This window comes from Oncorhynchus mykiss, chromosome 10 (assembly GCF_057628025.1).
Source record: "Oncorhynchus mykiss isolate SJ-2025 chromosome 10, ASM5762802v1, whole genome shotgun sequence".
NCBI classification, from domain to species: domain Eukaryota; kingdom Metazoa; phylum Chordata; class Actinopteri; order Salmoniformes; family Salmonidae; genus Oncorhynchus; species Oncorhynchus mykiss.
The window spans coordinates 21,799,590-21,822,718 of NC_143031.1; the positions used below are offsets into that span (position 1 = coordinate 21,799,590).

The 23,129-nt window shown below is 42.2% G+C and overlaps 1 protein-coding gene across 1 annotated transcript; it reads right to left on the minus strand.

Annotated features, from left to right (window-relative positions):
- Positions 1–580: 580 nt before the first annotated feature.
- On the minus strand, positions 581–21,724 carry LOC110533508 (heat shock cognate 70 kDa protein). Its single transcript, XM_021617785.3, has 9 exons — positions 21,401–21,724; positions 3,867–4,076; positions 3,460–3,665; positions 3,213–3,365; positions 2,286–2,841; positions 1,863–2,065; positions 1,438–1,636; positions 1,098–1,330; positions 581–997 (listed from the first exon to the last, which is right to left on the minus strand). Exons 2-9 carry the CDS (start codon positions 4,069–4,071, stop codon positions 809–811), a joined length of 1,944 nt encoding a protein of 647 aa, XP_021473460.1. The 5' UTR covers positions 4,072–4,076; positions 21,401–21,724; the 3' UTR covers positions 581–808.
- Positions 21,725–23,129: the final 1,405 nt, after the last annotated feature.

Consider the following 23,129-nt stretch of genomic DNA (forward strand, 5'->3'; position numbering starts at 1 on the left):
CTCATCAACCCATTCAGTGACCACTCATGCCTTGTGAATGGAGGCATTGTTATCCTATGGGGGCATAGCCAAAACGTGACCCTAAGCATGATGGGATGTCAATTGCTTATTTAACTCAAGAACCTCACCTGTGAAGATTATGGATAAGAGCGAGAATACTTTTATTTGTCAAACGGCAGTCAAGCATCGATCATCGTCACCAGAATAAGACCCTCGGTATTTATTGGGAAGTAGCATCAAGATCATCGTGCACTTTCACCACCCTGTGAAGTTCATAAGTCATTTCATTTGTAGCCTAATAAACTGCATGGTTTCGAGTCATAGTGGGAGGACCACACACACTATATCGTTATGTGACTCCAAAGTTTACTTCGATATGTTGGTTATTAAATCAATATTTGCCCATAAAGGCATTTCCACCACCATTTCTCGCATAATTCATTTTACCGACACAAAAAGATCCCACCATGTCGAACGAACAAATTATCTGTCGGTATTTATAAAATTGTACCGAAACTAGCCATTTCCATCACAGCTATCGTAATTTCTTTACTCATAAAAACTGTGGATGGAAACGTGGTTAGTGACATAAATAATAATTTATTCTCCAGGACTCAAAATGTATAGACAGGCAAACTCTTCTTCCTTAAAATCCCAATAGTTTTGACAGTGTACATATTCAAGTATTCAAAAACACACATAGCAGCTTTTATCAGTTTAAATTACTCAGCCAATGACCACATTTACAGATTGGGACTCTGGGGTTACATGCTTTGTGTTTACAGAGTGATGAGATGGGACATTGGGTTTAATCGACTTCCTCGATGGTGGGGCCTGAGGATCCACCACCTCCAGGAGCAGCACCGCCAGCGCCTGAGAAGCCTCCAGGCATTCCACCAGGCATACCACCGGCACTCTGGTACAATTTGGTGATGATGGGGTTGCACACCTTCTCCAGCTCCTGTTGCTGGTGCTCATACTCTTCCTTCTCCGCAGTCTGTGAAAAAAAATATAAAGATTAAGATTGATTTATTTACCTTCGACACGTTATTGGTAATAACTTGGTTTAAATTAATGGGCACAGCAACATACTGTACCTGGTTCTTATCCAGCCAGGCAATGATCTCATTGCACTTGTCCAGAATCTTGGTCTTGTCCTCGTCACTGATCTTGCCCTGTAGTTTATCATCCTCCACTGTGGATTTCATGTTGAAAGAGTAGGACTCCAGGGAGTTCTTAGAGGAAACCTTGTCACGCTGCACATCATCCTCACACTTGTACTTCTCAGCCTCCTGGACCATGCGCTCAATGTCCTCCTTGCTCAGGCGACCTGGTCAGACAAAAAAATAATAATCTTAAGTTAAGGATACTCTCACTATCCAAGTGGGCATTATATTGTAATAGCATTTCACTTTAGTCACATTTTATTGTGTCTACCTTTGTCATTGGTGATGGTGATCTTGTTCTCCTTGCCAGTGCTCTTATCAACGGCAGAGACATTGAGGATGCCGTTTGCATCAATGTCGAAGGTGACCTCAATCTGAGGAACACCGCGAGGTGCAGGGGGGATTCCAGTCAACTCAAACTTGCCCAACAGGTTGTTGTCCTTGGTCATGGCCCTCTCACCCTCATACACCTGGAGGATACAGTTTATATTAGCTAAAACCATACATGGTCTTCAAATGAGAAGTACATTTCACTAAATAGTCCCTTAGACATCCAACAAAGGTATTGGGACATATTTTGTCTTTCAACCTCTGGTGGAAACTATGAATGGCAAGAGTAAACTTCATCACAGCAAGTGGCTAAAGGAATGAGGACACATTGCCCAGAAATGTACATTTTATGCAGGGTCTTTTCACCTGAATGAGCACACCAGGCTGGTTGTCTGAGTAGGTGGTGAAGGTCTGGGTCTGCTTGGTTGGGATGGTGGTGTTACGTTTGATCAGGACAGTCATGACACCTCCAGCTGTCTCAATACCCAGGGACAGGGGGGTGACGTCCAGCAGAAGCAGGTCCTGGACATTTTCAGACTTGTCACCTGAGAGGATGGCTGCCTGGACAGCTGTAAAAGGGAATGGTGAGGTTAGACTCATGTAAAAACATAATTGTAGAGCCACAGTAACATTGTTACTCAGACATTAAAAAAGGAAGGTGTTGGGCCATCTTTTGTCTTTTGAGTACTAATGGCAGGAATAAACTTACTCACAGCTAAACTATTAGGATAGGGCTAGTTATAGCAGCCCAATGACCACAGAGTGAAGACAAGATGATCAGTGACCCACCTGCGCCATAGGCCACAGCCTCGTCGGGGTTGATGCTCTTGTTGAGCTCTTTGCCGTTGAAGAAATCTTGGAGCAATTTCTGGATCTTGGGGATACGAGTGGAGCCTCCGACCAGGACAATATCGTGGACCTGGGCCTTGTCCATCTTGGCATCACGGAGGGATTTCTCCACTGGGTCCAAGGTGCCACGGAAAAGATCTGCGTTGAGTTCCTCAAAACGAGCTCTGGTGATGGAGGTGTAGAAGTCGATTCCCTCGTACAGAGAGTCAATCTCGATGCTGGCCTGGGTGCTGGAGGACAGGGTGCGCTTTGCCCTCTCACAGGCGGTACGGAGACGGCGAACAGCTCTCTTGTTGTCACTGATATCTTTCTTGTACTTTCGTTTGAACTCTGCGATGAAGTGGTTGACCATGCGGTTGTCAAAGTCTTCTCCACCCAGATGGGTGTCTCCAGCAGTGGACTTGACCTCAAAGATGCCATCCTCAATGGTCAGGATGGACACATCAAAGGTGCCGCCACCCAGATCAAAGATAAGGACATTTCTTTCAGCACCAACCTGAAACAGAAGAATGTTCAATATTTAAACGGTATGACACATGGCTAGCTAGAGAGAGAGATATATATACATACAAAAATATTGTCTCATGTACAGTGCGTCTGTGTGTAATATTTATATAAATATATGAGAGAGAGAGCGAGAGAGAGAGAGCGAGAGCGAGAGCAAGAGATACATACAAAAATATTGTCTCATGTACAGTGCGTCTGTGTGTAATATTGATATAAATATATATGAGAGAGCGAGAGAGAGAGCGAGAACTTAATGGCAGGAATAAACTTCATCATAGCGATTTAAATCTAGTTTGTCCAAATCAAATTATTATTTCAATAGACCTTCCTGAGCTCTAAAAATATATATATGTGTCTCACCTTCTTGTCCAAGCCATAAGCAATAGCGGCAGCGGTTGGCTCATTGATGATTCGCAGAACATTCAGACCAGAGATTGTTCCAGCGTCTTTGGTTGCTTGGCGCTGAGAGTCGTTAAAGTAAGCTGGCACTGTTACAACCGCATTTGATACAGTCTGCAAAAATGAGGGTAGAAAAAAAGAAGTTGCGAATGAATAGACTAACTGTCAATAAAAATCTGAAATAGACTGCAATGCAACTCAAACTCACCTTCCCGAGGTAGGCCTCTGCAATCTCCTTCATCTTGACCAACACCATGGAAGAGATTTCCTCAGGGTAGAAGCTCTTGGTCTCGCCTTTGTATTCAACCTCCACTTTGGGGCGTCCGCTATCGCTGATGACGTTGAAAGGCCAGTGTTTCATGTCAGACTGAACCACAGTGTCCTCAAATCTTCTACCAATCAAACGCTTAGCATCTGGAATACGTAAATAAAAAGTATGTTAAAACGATTGCATTATAGACATACTCCGATCATAGCAGTTGATCTTTGGTTTCTCACTCAGACATCCAAGGAAGGTTATAAAACCTCTGGTGGAAACTACAAATGGCAGGAATAAACTGCATCACACCTTTACAAACATCTACCAATAGTAACCATTGCAATACATAAACCTACCGAACACTGTGTTGCAGGGGTTCATGGCAACCTGATTCTTGGCAGCATCACCGATGAGCCTCTCAGAGTCAGTGAAGGCAACGTAGCTTGGTGTGGTCCTGTTACCCTGGTCGTTGGCAATGATTTCAACCTTACCATGCTGGAACACACCCACGCAGGAGTAAGTGGTCCCGAGATCAATGCCAACCGCTGTTCCCTTAGACATAGTTGCTGTGAAAACAGATACATATTTAATGATGAGCAAAGTCTTTCCAATAGGTGGCAGTCATCATCACTCAAAGTAAAGTGACCCGTAGAGACTTTGGACTGTAGTTTATGAATCACTGTGTCTGTATTTACACAGGCAGCCCAATTCTGATATTTTTTTTAACTAATTGGTCTTTTGACCAATCAGATCAGCTCTGATGTGACAATCTATTTTTCAAAGCTGATCAGATTAGTAAAAAAAAAAAGTAGGAAACAAATCTGAATTGGGCTGCCTGGGTAAACGTAGCCACCACAGATTACATGTGCAACTTCCTTAATGGAGAATTATGCCAACTCGTTGTGTTGAAATTAAATTCCTAAGAACGGTGACTAATCCGGTTCCAAAAAAGTCATAGGCCTTCAGATTCATTTAAAGGGCGACTGCACTTCCTGATTTGGCCTTGTTTTAGATTTAGTTCATTAAAAAAATGCTAACGGCCTTGACAGAATTCAAAGGTGAGTTTGTTTTGTGGTGTGGCTTGATGTGGGTGTTTCCTGCGTGTACGCAGGTGGAAAGAGTTAGCCAAATTATTAAGCCAATTAGCTTCAGTCGGCTGGTGTGCGACCGTGGCAAAGTTGGTTTTACTTTGGATAGCGTATCTCTGGGGATAGTTAGGGGCCGTCAAAGTACACAATGTAAAAAGGGACAATATTTTCATGTTGCACATCTTTTAGTTGTCTCATCGAATGCTTTCAATATTTGTAAATTAAGTTCTACAATTTATAGTTGGTTTAAGGTTAAGTCATTTAAATTTGGAGCTATTGACCTTTTAAATGATTGTTCCATGTACACTGTGTAATTTACTGATGGTCCCTAACTAGCCCCATTGTGATATCGAATGTCAACCAAATTGACCATTGGCATTGTGATCTGAGTTCTGAATTGATGATTACTTGGGTTCTGCAAATTGTGGGAATTTGGGCTAGATTAAAATAAACACAGCCCATGGAAAACTGTTACGGTACTATTCATTCCATGACAATTTTGTTTTCCTATCATCTTGCAAATCTCCGTTTTGTACGAGACATACTTTATGACCAACATTTTCCTATTTAAACTTCGTAGTCAATTTTGACACTAGAATAAATGTATCTGCACATATTGATGCCGCATAGGCCTTTTTCAAAATGAGAAGTTGCTTTTTAGGGACAGTCGCTCTTTAAACTGATGGCAAAGGTGCATAAATATAGAGAAATTCAGATATGAACAATGTTCCTACTAAACTGCACGCAGCTCCTCTTGGACTGCAGTGCAGAAAAAATATCAGCGTGCGCAGAGAAGCACAAGACTGAACTTCACTCAGTTTCCTCCTTTAACACTATCAACGTTTCACTCTACCGTGGGAATTGTGCTTGAATCAACACAATATTAGCCACTTCCAATGTAACATACCGAAGCAAACTATGCAAGAGATTTTCTTGTAGGCAGAACACATCGGAGTAGGATTCTACTGCATTGACAAGCACGACTCAGGCACATACTTTACACAGACCGGCGCACCATAACCTATCAGAACTGCACTTGGCCTATATGTAAATAGCCATATATGGATCTGTGCTGTTCACTTTGAACTGGACTGTGTTTACTGCATGAGCAGTCACGAGTAGAGGTGCTTGTTTTGAGATCTGCATGTTGTCACCTGCGTACATGTTCATTTGTTTTGCTAGTTAGTGAGTTATTAGCCCAGTTATAGCTCATTTCTATTCAATAATAGGGGAGTGGTTGCTTCCTACAAGAGCACAAAATGTGTGCATTTCTAGCCATCTTTGAAAAGCAAGGCAGGTAAATAGCTGTTTTTATGTTTTAAAGGGGCAGTGTTGTATTTTGAGTGGTCTTGAATAAGCTAAGTAGCCAATAGGAAGAGGGTAGCATTTGTCTGATTCCTTGTAATAATGGTATGGGAATAATAATGAATGTTATTTTGTAAAGTGGTTTATTGCATCAAACAACAACATTTTCAGGACAAATGGATAAACAGGTTCATGACAAGCCCTCAATGTTTTTTTATTTTTATTTCATGAAATGTAGGCCTACATTGAACAACACACACTTGCTGCTACTGTAGTTGAATGATAGAACAGCTATTTCCATGTTAAAATGTTATGGGATGCATTTTTTGTTTTGATGGTAGGCCACTCTGGTAGGCCTACACTTTGATCAAATAGTCACAATAGCCTATGTGGTCACTGTTAAAACTGTAACTTAAAGCGAGTAAAGCCTCAATGTTCACAGTAAACACACGCCGGAAGTTGCACAGAATTATCACGTTTAAGGTGTGCTCAGCAAACCTGAAATTTGCTGAGTGCCGAAAAAAATAGCGGTACTATTGGAAATGACATCCTTGTTTTTATTACTTCCCCCAAAGTTCTTAAACTGGCAAATTGAACCAATCAGCACAATCTACTTTTTCGTTTTTTCAATTTGCCGCTGTCTTGGAGCTAGAATTTGAATCATGTAATGCCTTTACAATTTTTTAACGGTGAGCAATGTACAATATGGTGAACTTAGCAAACGAGGCATTTGTGGTAAGTACATGGGGGCTGCCATCTTTATGCATCTTCGCCATTCATGTATGGGCTGGCATTGGATGGGCCAGGCAGCCATCTTAGGCAAGGCAAGAGGTATACATGGTGCGCTGCCTTACAACTGTAAAGACTATGCTACTGCAGTCCCATGGGAAATTCACCATGTAGCAGAGGTTGACACATTGAGACAGCAGGGAATTTCCAAGGGCATACAAACCCATAGGGCTGTGGGTAATGGCACTCAAGCTATTAGGAGTACACACAAAATAAGCTGGGGTGCTTTTTTCATCTCTGAACCTATAAATTATACTACAGTGAACACCATCAACACTATTTAGCCTACTATTATTATGTTACACAATCAAATGTCAGAATGTCTTGCCTTGGCAATTGCATAATTGCACTTTCACCCAGTTTGGCGTGGTTCGCAAATGCGATTTATCTTTATCTGGGATGATCCCTGACCATCTGGGCAGGAACGTGCTTTGCACGATTGTGACTAGATGCAATACAGCGACAGACAAGATTTACAATTGAACTACCGCAAGAGTTGGATTTAACACTTTGAAGCCAGAGGATGAAGGAGTCATATTTAACTGTTAGCTTTACAAAGTAATTGTACTTTCTCAGTTAATAAAATGTATGATTGTTTATTTTCGATGAAAGAGTTGATGATGGGTATACTGTTGCATGCGTGTGCTCAGGCCCAGTCCTGGCTGTTCTGCCACCCTAGACTGGCCAAAGAAATTGTGCCCTCCTATAGACAGGCTGGTTGTTTAGCAACAAAACCAAGGCATGTGCAACTATGAGGCAAAACAAACAGGGTTGGCTTAGATTATTGACAACATGTAAACTATATTTAGTCTCCAATGTTTATTGAAAACGTAAATAAATTAGCACAATGAACACTTCTCTCAAATGCATTGTTAAAGTTGTTTGTTAGCTAGGGTGACCAGACCCGTTTTTGGTGACCTGTCCCCAGCTGGAGCTGTCCCCGTTTTTAACTGTGCGTTAAAAACAGACCGCGAAGTGAAATAATATTTTACGTGGCAAGAAAGACCAGACAGGAGCCTACCGGTTGATGTCTCAATCGTGTTGTGCTTGTTTTGGCCAACAGATGGGGCTGCTCGCTATAACAGCTTCATTCACTCGTCTTCTACTAACTAACGTTACTTGCTTGCGCTAGTTTAAGAGAAAACTGCTGTGGAAAAGCAGAGGAAGCAAATTGCAGAGGAAATTGCATCTGAGGTCCTGGTGGTCATCCAAAAATGTAACCTGGAAAACAAAGTCGTTCCCTGCCGACAACACAACTTTGGAGGACCGAATAGGCTGGGGAGGATCAATGTCCATACCAAAGTTAAAAATGCTCTGCAACAGGAGGTGATTGGCTTAGGTTGTCCTGCCCACATCATTCATAACACGGCCAGAACAGCTTTGGATATGATACCCCTTGATGTTGAGTACCTGCTAACAAAGATATTTTCATATTTTCACCGTCAGAGTAGAAAGACTGAAGAGCTTTTGTGAGTTTGTTGGCCAGGAGTATCATTTTAGGACAAAGCAATGTTTGCTGACTGTCCATGCTCCCTGCTCTAGAATGAGTGATGAAAATGTATGTGCCATTGAAATATTATTTTCTTTCTGAAGACAAATACCCTGTTGTCCTGCGAATAATGTTTGAAGATCCACGGACTCAAGTTTGGCTGGCCTTTGTCCATGGAAACCTGCCCGTATTCAGTGACACGATCAAGATGCTTGAAGGCCAGGACCGCTGTGCTGTGGAGTCAGCTGAAATTCTGGGAACGTTGAAGCAACATTGACTGCAAGACGTGATGACAACTTCATTCCAGTTTTGGTCAGAGGACTTCTGAGAGAGCTAGAGGAAAATAGAGCAATGTCTAAAGAGAGCTTTCTCAAAACATCCCAATCATTCCTCACTGTGGCTGTGAACTACTTGCAAGCATGGGGAAAGCACACAGATAAATCTAAAAGACTTACATTGTCTCCTTTTAAAAAGGCAACCTCAGCGTGAAGAGATCCAGATTCCGAGTTCAACTGTATATGATGGCAGCCCCAAAGTGACCATGAATGTGGATGCATTGTTTGACGAGGTTACTGGCCTGCAAGAGTTCCTAAAGGGGGGATCGCTTGAAGAATGGAAAACATCTGAGACACCGCTTAGTCAGAGATGGAGCATGGTGGTTACCCACTTCAAAAAGAATGACGTCCCACACACTAACCTGGCTGATTAGCGTCTGTTGTCATGTGCTTACCTAGAAGTAATGCACCAGTCGAGAGAGTGTTCTCCCAAATTAATGATATTTGGACAGCAGCAAGAAATAGGTTCACTGTTCCTACCATCAAGGCCGTGCTTATTGTGAAGACAAACTTCAACCTCCCCTGCCAGGAGTTCATGGAGAAGCTTGCCAAAGACAGAGGGAATCCTGAAGAAAATACATTCTTCTGAGAAATATACAGATTAGGTTGGTATAAGTATATTATGTAGTTACCAATCTCATCATCGTCTTATTTCTTTATTATGTTGTTAAGTATTTCATATATACTATTGTCTTTTTCAAATTGTGTTCATGTGGTCTTCCGCTCTTATTCTACCAGGACCACTGAATGGCTTTTCAGATCAGTTCTGTCTTGTCTGTAGTGTTTCTGTAATATAGTTGTTTTCTCTATCACAGTGTGCCTATTTGACTAAATACATGATATCAGAATTGTCCCCCATTTTTATTTCATAGATAATAACATTGGATATTTTAATGATATAGTGACCACCAAACTGGAAATGTCCCCGGTTTTCATTTCAGAAATCTGGTTGCCTTATTGTTAGCTAGTTAGTGAATTTTAGCCATATTAACATTGAAATAGAATCAGTCAAAAAAAAATCAAGGCCAGTTCAGACCGGACCAAATCTGAACCAAACATCGAAAAGAAATTGGCCCATGCTTACTGCGGTGTAGCCTACAGTGTCAGCCCACAATGGAATTCAATGAATGCCAATCCATATGGTAGAACTACAGTTTGTAAAACAGGCAGTTGCATTGGCTTTATTAGTCCTGATTCCTGTAACTATTCAACTTGGCAATTTAAGCTCTGAATATCAGATACCCAAATTCATCAGAAGTTACAGTGCCTTGCAAAAGTATTCACCCACCTTGGAATTTTTCCTATTTTGTTGAATTACAACCTGTAATTTAAATATATTTTTATTTGGATTTCATGTAATGGACATACACAAAATAGTCCAAAACTGATGAAGTGAAATGAAAAAGAGAACTTGTTTCCCAACCAACTGTAAAGAGGAAAAGTGGTGCGTGCATATGTATTCACCCCCTTTGCTATGAAGCCCCTAAATAAGATCTGGTGGAACCAATTACCTTCAGAAGTCACATAATTAGTTAAATAAAGTCCACCTGTGTTTAATCTAAGTGTCACATGATCTGTCACATGAACTCAGTATATATACACCTGTTCTGAAAGGCCCCAGAGTCTGCAACACCACTAAGCAAGGGGCACCATAAAGACCAAGGAGCTCTCCAAACAGGTCAGGGACAAAGTCGTGGAGAAGTACAGATCAGTACAAAAAATATCTGAAACTTTGAACATCCCACGGAGCACCATTAAATCCATTATTTAAAAATGAAAGAATATGGCACCACAACAAACCTGCCAAGAGAGGGCCGCCCACCAAAACTCACGGACCAGGCAAGGGCTTTAATCAGAGAGACATCAAAGAGACCAAAGATAACCCTGAAGGAGCTGCAAAGCTCCACAGCGGAGATTGGGGTATCTGTCCATAGGACCACTTTAAGCCGTGCACTCTACAGAGCTGGGCTTTACAGAAGAGTGTCCAGAAAAAAGCCATTGCTTAAAGAAAAACATCAGCAAACACGTTCAGTGTTTGCCAGAAGGCATGTGGGAGACTCCCCAAACATATGGAAGAAGGTACTCTGGTTAGATGAGACAAATGTAGCCTTTTGGTCATCAAGGAAAACGCTATGTCTGGTGCAAACCCAACACCTCTCATCACCCCGAGAACACCATCCCCACAGTGAAGCATGTTGGTATGTTTTTCATTGGCAGGGACTGGGAAACTGGTCAGAATTGAAGAAATGATGGATGGCGCTAAATACAGGGAAATTCTTGAGGGAAACCTGTTTCAGTCTTCAAGAGATTTGAGACTGGGACAGAGGTTCACCTTCTAAGCAGGACTATGACCCTAAGCATGCTGCTAAAGCAATACACGAGTGCTTTAAGGGGTCAAAGCCCAGACCTCAATCCAATTGAGCATCTGTGGTATGACTTAAAGATTACTGTACACCAGCGAAACCCATCCAACTTGAAGGAGCTAGATCAGTTTAGCCTTGAAGAATGGGCATAAATCCCAGTGGCTAGATGTACCAAGCTTATAGAGACATACCCCAAGAGATTTACAGCTGTAATTGCTGCAAAAGGTGGCTCTACAAAGTATTGACTTTGGGGGGGGGGGGGGGGGGGTGAATAGTTATGCACGCTCAAGTTCTGTTTTTTTGTCTTATTTCTTGTTTGTTCCACAATAAAAAATATTTTGCATCTTCAAGGTGGTAGGCATGTTGTGTAAATCAAATTATACAAATGATACAAACCCCAGGTTGTAAGGCAACAAAATAGGAAAAATGTCCAGAGGGGTGAATACTTTCACAAGCCACTGTATCCTGAGCCTATAGAGCTCTACAGTGGAGGTGTCATAATACCCATAAAACCTAGCGGTCAAAGAGCGAAATGGTTCCAATAGGGAAATTTAGGGGAAAAAAGGTCAGTGTTTCGTGTAGGCTTACTCTGGCATGTCGTTTTGATAACCATGTAAATCTCTCTCGGACACAGTGACTTTTATCAATATATTTGGCTCTATTTTCTCTCAGATTCGAAAATGCTAATTAGCATCAAAGTAGACATCATGCAAGACTAAAAAATCACTGCAAGCTCCTGCAAGTCATCTCTAGCTGACACCTTTGCTAACAGGTATTGTGTCAGTTTAAAACTTGCACAAGACAGTTCACAGAATTGTCAACTTAAAGAAATATAGCCAATTTATTCAGTCCAGTGTAACTCAGTTGGTAAAGCATGGCGCTCACAGCACCACTGTTGAGGTTTCGATTCCCATGGGGGATCAGTAGGAAAAAAGTATTCAAATGTATGCACTCACTAATGTAAGTCACTCTCAATGACTCAAATGTAAATGTAAAAATGCAGGTGAATATATTGATAAGTCACCTTGTCTTGGAGAGATTTACACGATTATCAAAACATCACGCCAGGGTAAGCCTACATGAAACACAGTCCTTATTTTAAGTGTTTCTAAACTCCCCTACAGGGAAAAATGTATGGTGGAAAAACGATTGGAACCATTTCCTTGTTTGACCACTAGGTTTTGTGGGTATTATGATTCATACTGTGGTACTCTATTTGCAATGTGTTTAGCCTACATCAGGAAATGCAGTAGTATATTATTTTTCGCTATGATCAGCTCATCAAAGATTGACAGATACAAACTGGAAACCACTGATCATGACAAATTTAGCACACAGGGTAAAACTCCTGGACTGCAGTTGTGATTAGCCTGATTGTCTATTCAATATTGTCCATTTTACTTTGACCTGTCCTGCTTTTATGATATGCTGTTTGTTAGCGTCGATGCAACCACGAGTCCAGTACAATGTAAAAACAATCTTGGTTGCATCGAAGCTAGGTGTGTTAACATGTCAGTGTATTTTTCATTTGATTAGGTGCCATTTGGGTTGGGCTATTTGATCGGAGAAACACGCATGACGTAAAAAGTGTCCTTCTCATTACATTGTCATACATTCTATCTCCAGCCTGTAGGCTACAGAAAAGTCCACATTCTTTTTTATACCATAAATTATGTAGCAGAAATAGCTTAAGTTAGATGTTTTTTTAACGGAATGTTGGTGGAGCGCCACAGCGATGCATCTCCAACAGCACCGTGGAGAGGCGCGCAGGGAATGGACATGCAAAATATTTTACACTCCTGCCTTTGACAAAGTGGGTACTGCTCATCAAAGGGCGGAATCAGCGCTCCCCTAAAAATCCTATATACCACTGGTTGAGAGAAATGGTCATTGTTTTTGGGCAGAATTATGTGCGGTTTTGTGTGTCAATTAGGCAGCCGCGTAATCCTGCCTAATGTGCGGGCCGGCCCGGAGTGTGCTTACTGTGACTGTCAACCTAATATTGGCTACTCTAGCCCAGCTACTTCCCACACTGTTGCTGGACCGCAGTGCTTGTTGTTACCGTTCATTCTTGACATGTAGATGGTTATCAGTATTAGTTATTTATTGTATAGGGTAGTATCCTACTTTTTATCAAATCATGGGAGGGAAGAAAATTGGCCACGTTGTCAGCATGCTTCAGTTTGGCTGGTGTCTAGCCGAGCTCTACTAGCCTTCGCTTGAATTACGAGAAAAGCCAGTAGACACTTCCTCAAAATAGTCATTCAATGAAGATAACTGAAGAAATCTGCCATTCGTTTTGACATTTTTGTCGAGATCTTAGTTGCGCTATTTTGCATCTGACTACAATATTTGGTGCAATATTTCTCCAGTGAAAAAATGTGCATGAGATCGAGTCATCTCTCGTTAAATGACAACAGGCACTTCATTAAAGAATCCCTACTTTTGACCAATCGCTGATGAGGAAGTGTAGGATTTGTCTACAGACTTTGGCTTGCCTCAACATTTTTTTTGCCGAAAAAACATCACAAAATTTAGTCTGGGAAGCATACGGACGCCTTTAGCAGCCACCGGCAACACCATAAATACTGCTACCTAGTAGGAAGCACTCACGTCGGCAAGCACCTCGATACAACATCGGTGAATTAGTAATTCCCACCAGCTTGTCATCGTGCTTCCTGATGGAAGTGACGTTAGCTAAATTGGCATGTCACTTACATCCCATATGAATACTACCTAGCTGTCATTACAAATGAATGAGGAGTCTATAGTTAAAAGTATAAAGTCAACATTGTGCTGCCCTCTTCATTGGCTTTCGACACTGTTGATCAGTCACTGCTAATTCGGATGCTTTCCTCAATTGGTCTAGACCAGGCTGCATGTAACTGGTTTTAAAATTACTTGACAGATGAAACTCAATGTATATCTACTGATGGTGTTCAAACAGATTTCCTGGATATTACGAAAGGTGTCCCGCAGGGGTCGATTCCGGGTCCTGTACTTTTTACATTAAGAATATCGAATGTTAAAAACTTTTAAAAAATGTAGCCTGCACTTGTATGTCGATGATACTGTTGTGTATGCTATTGCCCCCACAGTTGACCAGGCTCTAGCTGAACTACAGTATGTCATCATTGTATTACAGAAAAGCTTTATTGACCTGAAATTAGTGCTGAATGCAGGTAAAACTAAGTATATGTTGTTCTCTGGAGTGCATAAAAATAAGTCTGATTTAACAATACAGTGCCTTGCGAAAGTATTCGGCCCCCTTGAACTTTGCAACCTTTTGCCACATTTCAGGCTTCAAACATAAAGATATAAAACTGTATTTTTTTGTGAAGAATCAACAACAAGTGGGACACAATCATGAAGTGGAACGACATTGGATATTTAAAACTTTTTTAACAAATAAAAAACTGAAAAATGGGGCGTGCAAAATTATTCAGCCCCCTTAAGTTAATACTTTGTAGCGCCACCTTTTGCTGCGATTACAGCTGTAAGTCGCTTGGGGTATGTCTCTATCAGTTTTGCACATCGAGAGACTGAATTTTTTTCCCATTCCTCCTTGCAAAACAGCTCGAGCTCAGTGAGGTTGGATGGAGAGCATTTGTGAACAGCAGTTTTCAGTTCTTTCCACAGATTCTCGATTGGATTCAGGTCTGGACTTTGACTTGGCCATTCTAACACCTGGATATGTTTATTTTTGAACCATTCCATTGTAGATTTTGCTTTATGTTTTGGATCATTGTCTTGTTGGAAGACAAATCTCCGTCCCAGTCTCAGGTCTTGCAGACTCCATCAGGTTTTGTTCCAGAATGGTCCTGTATTTGGCTCCATCCATCTTCCCATCAATTTTAACCATCTTCCCTGTCCCTGCTGAAGAAAAGCAGGCCCAAACCATGATGCTGCCACCACCGTGTTTGACAGTGGGCATGGTGTGTTCAGGGTGATGAGCTGTGTTGCTTTTACGCCAAACATAACGTTTTGCATTGTTGCCAAAAAGTTCAATTTTGGTTTCATCTGAGCAGAGCACCTTCTTCCACATGTTTGGTGTGTCTCCCAGGTGGCTTGTGGCAAACTTTAAACAACACTTTTTATGGATATCTTTAAGAAATGGCTTTCTTCTTGCCACTCTTCCATAAAGGCCAGATTTGTGCAATATACGACTGATTGTTGTCCTATGGACAGAGTCTCCCACCTCAGCTGTAGATCTCTGCAGTTCATCCAGAGTGATCATGGGCCTCTTGGCTGCATCTCCGATCAGTCTTCTCCTTGTATGAGCTGAAAGTTTAGAGGGACGGCCAGGTTTTGGTAGATTTGCAGTGGTCTGATACCTCTTCCATTTCAATATTATCGCTTGCACAGTGCTCCTTGGGATGTTTAAAACTTGGGAAATCTTTTTGTATCCAAATCCGGCTTTAAACTTCTTCACAACAGTATCTCGGACCTGCCTGGTGTGTTCCTTGTTCTTTATGATGCTCTCTGCGCTTTTAACGGACCTCTGAGACTATCACAGTGCAGGTGCATTTATACGGAGACTTGATTACACACAGGTGGATTGTATTTATCATCATTAGTCATTTAGGTCAACATTGGATCATTCAGAGATCCTCACTGAACTTCTGGAGAGAGTTTGCTGCACTGAAAGTAAAGGGGCTGAATAATTTTGCACGCCCAATTTTTCAGTTTTTGATTTGTTAAAAAAGTGTGTCCCACTTGTTGTTGATTCTTCACAAAAAAATACAGTTTTATATCTTTATGTTTGAAGCCTGAAATGTGGCAAAAGGTTGCAAAGTTCAAGGGGGCCGAATACTTTCGCAAGGCACTGTATGTACTTGATCGTGTCCATGCTTGCAAATATCTTGGCATACAGTATTGATAGGTGAAAAGCTGTCTTTTAAAAAGCAGATTGATTAGTTTGCTAAGAAGCGGAGAATAAAAATGGGCTTATTCTATAGAAATAGGTCCTGCCTTTCGCTAAATAGTAGAACACAGATTATTCAGTCAATGTTCCTCTCGGTCCTAGACTATGGCAACATCTATATGAACGCAGCTGCCACTTCATTAAAGCGGTTAGATGCGGTTACACTACATTTTATTACGGTGCCAATTTTAGTACTCATCACTGCATTTTCTACCAGAAAGTTGGTTGGCCCTCTGATGTCACGTAGGTTGATACATTACCATTTTTGCATTTATAAAGCCCTTTTGCAAAAAGTCCCACTGTACCTAACATCATTACTAAACTTTAGACATACGAGTTACCACACCTGGTCTCAGGGATGGCTAACTCTGAAAATTCTGTCTCTACTGAGTTAGGTAAATCAGCTTTCTGTTTTCTTGCACCTTATTTGTGGAACAATCTTCAAAATGTTCTTAAATGTGATGTTCTGGTGCCTCGAGGGCAAGTATTCCCAAACTGGGGTACGCCCAATGCCATCGGGGTACGCCAAATAAAAACGTGATTCACATTTGGGTGAGGTTTTTTTCTTGCCTGAGTAGCCTCGTTTCATTGCCAAAGATGAAATTAAACCATCTAGTGTTCAGCGAAATTACAACACAATGTCAAATACAGGTAGCCTAGTCAAATAAATAACATCCAATCACATCAACCGTTACTCTCTCGCTGGAAACCTTCACTATTGCGCAGACATTTAGAAACAAAACATGACCATTTGAAAATTAAGCCACGGGGGGTTTTGGAGTGACAATAAAGACGACTATCGAGTAGTAAGACGTATAGAAGCAACAGATACCATTAATAAGAAGGGGCTAGAAGCGTCTTATATGGTGAGCTACCGAGTGGCTAGGACAGGCAAGTCCCATACTATTTGAAGGACTTAATTCCTCCTGCTGCCACGGATATGCGGCTGGGACAATGTTGGGGGAAAAGGCCCAAAAAACTATACAGACAATGCCTTCATCAAACAACACTGTTACACAACACATCAGTGACATGGCAGGAGATGTTCTATATCGTGGAGCTCTGCTCCTCGTGGTTTACCCCGCTGCCTAGGCAGTGAATTATACACACACCTGCAGTCAATAGGAGTACAGGTGTCCCTATATAAGGGGACTCTTCCCCTCAATCAGCCTCCCATTAGCTTCAGCGACAGGACTGGCCTGAAGAAGCCTAGAAGAGAAGAGAGAAGTCTCAGGACGAACCCGCTGTCGATCTCCTGGTCTCAACATCGTCTTTCAATGAGCATGCATTTTCCACCCCAAAAGCTCTTTTAAGAGCTCAGTGTCGCTGATCCACTATGGTGGCTATGGCCCTGCACAACTTATGTTTCGTGTGCTTAGGTTCACAGCGTGCTAGGGGCAGCCTCACAGATCCCCCGAAATGCCCTAGCTGCGCCCTCCTTTCTTAAAGGAGAGGAAGCAGCGGTGGGCATTTCAGGGTAGATCTCCCTCTAGAGGACGCCATGTCTGTGTTAGCCTCAGGTTCTGAGGCATCATATGAAGACGGCGCGCCTAGAGAAGACGAGGATGTTGGGAAGTGTTTGGATTTTTCTCCAGAAAAATCCACTCTACTGACCAAGATTGAAAAAAAAACTGCCACAGAGAATGTGGAACCTGTATGCTGTCATGTCAAGGGCATGCTCTCTTTCCTACAGTTCATGTTTCACAAACAGGTCTCACCCACCACCATTAACGTGTTCGCGGCAGCAATTTCAGCTTGTCATGATGGGTTTGGCAGAGACATCGTCTTGTCACATTCTAGTGAAACAGTTTCTATTGGGAACGCAGCAGCTTAGGCCAATGCCTAGAGCCACGCTGCCCCAGTGGGATATAACTTTGGTACTCAAGGCGTTCTGCGAGACGCCGTTCGGGCCTCTGAATCAAATCCCCCTCAAGATGTTCTCTGAAGACGGCACTGTTGCTTGCTTTGACTACGGCCAAGCGCGTCAGTGATTTGGGTGCTCTTTCGACGAGACCCGACTGCCTTGCCATTAACGGCGATCTGAGCAGAGCGGTGTTACGTCCTAACCCTGCATTTATGCCGAAGGTTATTAAGCGCTTTTACAGGTCACAGACCGTTGAGCACCCCCCATGTGGAGTGGAGAGAGGAGAGGCTTCATCGCCTGTGCCCAGTGCGCGCCTTAGCATGCTACGTGTAACGCACAGCGACGATTAGGTCATCGCTTCAGCTATTTGTGTGTCACAGTGCTAGTACACTGGGTAGACCACTTTCAAAACAGCGGCTGTCTCATTGGCTTTGTGAAGGCAATGAGACGGCTTATGAGGTGGCAGGGTGGCCACTGCCTCAGGGAATAAGAGCCCACTCAACTCGTGGAGTAGCAGCGTCTACGGCCCTTTTTAGAGGAACAGGGGTAGAGGATATTTGTGCAGCTGCGCCGTGGGCGTCACTGTCTCCTTTTATCAAATTCTACCTGTTAGACATGTCGTATAACTCTCTAGCTCGTTCTGTACTCAGCATGGATGAAGTGAGAACTTGAATTAAGAAAAGATGCAGGACGATTTGGCAGGTTTCCCATTAGGTATGCTCTTTTTGTCAAGGAGAGAGGCGTGCGACATGACCTTTGTCTGACACTGTCAGTACAACAGGGAATGTCGAGACTGCCCACCAGTCTATCACTGTGTTGGGAGGAGTGATGAGGGAAATAGTACTGTAACTAGTGTTACTTTACTATTGGACCGGTCACTAAATTTGATGGAATATTAAGGTATCATCTATCTGCTGATGCAGAGTAGGTGGCCCATATTCTATTATCTGCCCACTAATCATTGGCTTTGCCTATGGATTGAGTGTGGCGGGTTACACTGAGAAATCAGTGAGTAGGTCTTCTAAATTGGTTCAGCCTGCACTCAGCTTTGCTGGTGGAAAGGCGGGAAACGCAGGATCAATGGACAGGGTTTCCATCAGGTCCGCTTTCTCCTATTAGAATAACTACATGACATGACTCCTGGCTGGGGGTGTGGCACAATAGAGTCATGTGTTGTATCCTGCTCCTAGGTCTATGACTGTGTTTGGGTGGAAGGATTAGGGATATAGTTTCTGTAACTGGTGTTAATGTACTATTAGACTAATCTTTAGTATTGACAGTTTTGAGCTCATCTATCCACTCGTACAGATTAGTATGACTCATTATGTTTATCTGCCCACTAGTCATTGGCTATGCCTTTAGACTGAGTAGGGTGGATTAGACCAAGGACGCAGTACATTGTGACACAGTCTGTTTTCAGTGTGTTACAGTACTGCGGGTTTTGGTCGTAGCCATTGCTGGGCCCGACCTGTTCATTAAGTGGGAAGAGTTAGGCTCGGCAGGGAGCACATGTTGGAGTGTTGAGCTCCCCTACGGGGCAGAGCTCCACGATATAGAACGATAGTTACCGGAGTTGTAACTCCAGTTCTATGAGTAGAGCGGAGCCACATTAGGCCTTAAGGACCTGCCGAACCCCAGTCTCGCTGAAGATAATTTCTCGGGAGGCTGATTAAGGGGGATTCTGTGCGTTACAGACGGATGAGTCAACAGATGTAGCGGGCCTGGCACAGCTCCTGGTATATGTCCATTACGTTTATAGAGGGTCAATTAAGAAAGACATCCTCTTCTGCAAACCACTGGAAACCAGGACAACAGGAGTGTAATTTTTTAAGTACTGGACAGCTTTGTGACATAAAATGGACTTTGGTTGTCAATATGTGTTGGTATCTGTACTGATGGCGCAAAAGCCATGACAAGGAGACATAGTGGAATGCCTGACAGCTTGAAAGACATTTTGGACACTACAGTGAAATATTATCTTTGTTAAAGCAAGGCCCCTGAACTCTCGTGTATTTTCTGCATTATGCAATGATATGGGCAGCGACCATGTAACACTTTTACAACATATAGAAGTGCGCTGGTTATCAAGGGGCAAAGTATTGACACGTTTTTTTAAATTGAGAGACAAGATTAAAGTTTTCTTTACTGACCATTTTTACTTGTCTGACCGCTTGCATGATGAGTTTCTCACACGACTGGCCTATCTGGGTGATGTTTTTTCTCGTCTGAATGATCTGAATCTAGGATTACAGGGACTCTCTGCAGCTATATTCATTGTGTGGGACAAAATCGAGACTATGATTAAGAAGTTGGAGCTCTTCTCTGTCTGCATTAACAAGGAGAACATACAGGTCTTTCCATCATTGTATGATTTTTTTGTGTGCAAATGAACTCAAGCTTACGGACAATGTCAAATGTGATATAGCGAAGCACCCGAGTGAGCTGGGTGTGCAATTACGCAGGTACTTTCCCGAAACAGACAACATGAACAACTGGATTCGTTATCCCTTTCATGCCTTGCCTCCAGTCCACTTACCGATATCTGAACAAGAGAGCCTCATCGAAATTGCAACAAGCAGTTCTGTGAAAATTTCATTTAATCAGAAGCCACTGCCAGACTTCTGGATTGGGCTGCGCTCAGAGGATCCTGCCTTGGCAAGTTGTGCTGTTAAGACACTGATGCCCTTTGCAACCATGTACCTATGTGAGAGTGGATTCTCGGCCCTCACTAGCATGAAAACTAAATACAGGCACAGACTATGTGTGGGAAATGATTGAAGATTGAGACCCTCTCTAATACAACCCAACATTGTGGAGTTATGTGCATCCTTTCAAGCACGCCCTTCTCATTAACCTGTGGTGAGTTATTCACAATTTCCGATGAACAAATAAGGTTTGTTCATCGAAAGAGCAAAATTATTGATTATTATTATATTATTATTTGTGCCCTGGTCCAATAATAGCTCTTTGTCACTTCCCACGAGCCGGGTTGTGACAACAACTCACACTCATTCTTATGTTTAATAAATGTATCATATAGTGTGTGTGTGTGGTAGGCTTACAACAATGGCAAAAAACAACATTTGAGAGTGTGCTGACCCTGGTGCTAGAGGGGGTATGCAGCTGGAGGTTGAATGTTTGAAGGGATATAAAAAGTTTGGGAACCTCTGCTCTTGGGCAGCTCTAAGCTGATTGAGGACCTAATTACTAATGAGTGTGGTCCTCATCAGTTTAGAGCTGTCTATTGCCATAGCAACGGAAAGCGCCAAATTGCTGGCTGGTTTCAAAACATCCAGTTCAAACTCTCGCGCTATTTCAATGGTAAATTTCATCTGCAAGTCACGACCGTTTTATACCCTCCCCCACCCGGGATTCTGAAGGACAACGCTGTAAGTACTGCAGTACAGCTGGCTCCGCATCCATGCGCATTAAAATTAATTGCGGCCATTTCACCCGTACCGTATTACATTTTCTAGAGACTGCTCTGGCATCTCTTAGCTGTCGTCTCAGAGAATGGTTGAATAAACCCCCAGTGAATACAACAATGTAGTTCATCAAATTATCTTAAATCAACAAATAGGTATACACATGTGGATTCTAATTATAAGGACACACTGACACAAAAGTGAATATGGGTAGCCAAGAAACAATTGTAGGAAACGTCACATTACATATGCCTATAACTGACAATGATGTAGGATATAACAGATTAATATTTTGTTGCTTTAATTACCTGGATATAATGGACGCAATTCGGAATGAAAGCTGTTCGCAGTCTCCGCAACCCGATGAATGAGACGAAGCCTCTTCCGGATATCTTCTTCCAATAACTCTTCACCTGCCGGTGAAAAGAAATGTTGCACTTCTAGTATGTTCTAGCAGACTGAAACTGATCTACAATCAGAATGTAGCCACTATTGTTCAATGCGGAATACGTTATATGGCCACGTAAGGAATCAACCAGCACTAGGATCAGTTACATTTTTCTGTACGCTTTCCCTCAACGCATTGAACTCTGATTGGTTGAAGTTTAGCTCGTGCGTTACATAAATTCCTTGGGGGGAAAAACGTAGGTCGACAGAATATTTATATAGCCCCGGAAATAGCAAGATAATATTCTAGACCTTTCCTAATCAATTAACTGGGACTGACCCACTGAAATCAGAGTCCCAGAAATGCAGTTTGAACTGTGCTTTTACATCTGCCAATATACAACCACATTTACATCAGTGGAGGCTACTAATAATAATGGCTGGAATGGAGTGGCATCAAACACATTGATTCTGATCCAGCCATTATGAGCCATCTTCCCCTCAGCAGCCCCCACTAATTTAAATGTTTTATTTAACCTTTATTTAACTTGGCAAGTCAGTTAAGAACAAATTCTTACTTATAATGACAGCCTAGGAACAGTGGGTTAACTGCCTTGTTCAGGGGCAGAACGACAGATTTTGACATGTCAGCTCGGGTATTCGATCTAGAAACATTTTGCTGGCCCAACACTCTAACCACTAAGCTACCTCCTGCCTTACCTCTAGGCTAAATGTTCCCAGGAAGGAAATGTAACAATGTCACATGTTACTGGTGGCTCTGTATGTCAACCTTTAACCAACCTATTTCATCAATTCAAAGTGAACAGCCAAAACAGAATTTGAACGTGTGGCCCAGAGGTCTTTTGACAGTTGCACTGCCTGTGCTGATACTCCCATTATATAGTATATGAGGAACTACACAGAAAGCTACACAATTCCCCCTCTCTCTAGAAGAGTCCACAAAAGCAAATGGGAACCTTCTTCAAAGGCCTGTGGGACTATACTACTGCTGTCACCAGTGTAGAAATTGAAGTGGAACCGCCATAGGGGGGATCGAACCAGCAACTCTGTTGTTTCAAATTAACTTCCACAGGTGTCATAATACCCATAAAACCTAGCGGTCAAACAGGGAAATGGTTCCAATTAATTTTTCCCATAGGCAATTTTAGAAACACTTAAAATAAGGGCTGTGTGTCATGTAGGCTTACCCTGTCGTTACACGGTTATCAAAACGCCACGTCCGGGTAAGCCTACACGGAACACAGACCTTATTTGAAGTGTTTCTAAAATCCCCATATTGAATGGTGGGGAAATGATTGGAACCATTTCCCTGTTTGACCGCTAGGTTTTATGGGTATTATGACTCATACTGTGGTACTCTATTATTGATGCAAGATGCGTATCAACCACTGGATTTAATTTTATGAAGTTTCTCCACTAGATGCCATCATAGAACACTGAGCTGAAGAGATATTGAATAGATGTAATTGTAGCCTTCTATTTTAGGCTTTAGTCTAGAAAATGCTCTTGACTATATTCTTACACAATTCTAAATCAACCCCCATACCCTACTTCCAAAGCACGTATAGTTCTGAAAGGATTGGACAGATATTGTAATAGCTCACCCTTGATTGCCTCTGTGGAATTTTC

Bases quoted from the DNA above. Each gene is read 5' to 3' on its own strand.
- LOC110533508 (XM_021617785.3), bottom strand. From the start codon at position 4,071: ATGTCTAAGGGAACAGCGGTTGGCATTGATCTCGGGACCACTTACTCC. The intron at 3,366-3,459 runs GTGAGTTTGAGT...TCATTTTTGCAG, and splicing joins CAGAGGCCTACCTCGGGAAG to ACTGTATCAAATGCGGTTGT. The intron at 1,331-1,437 runs GTAGACACAATA...TTGTCTGACCAG, and splicing joins CACCATCACCAATGACAAAG to GTCGCCTGAGCAAGGAGGAC.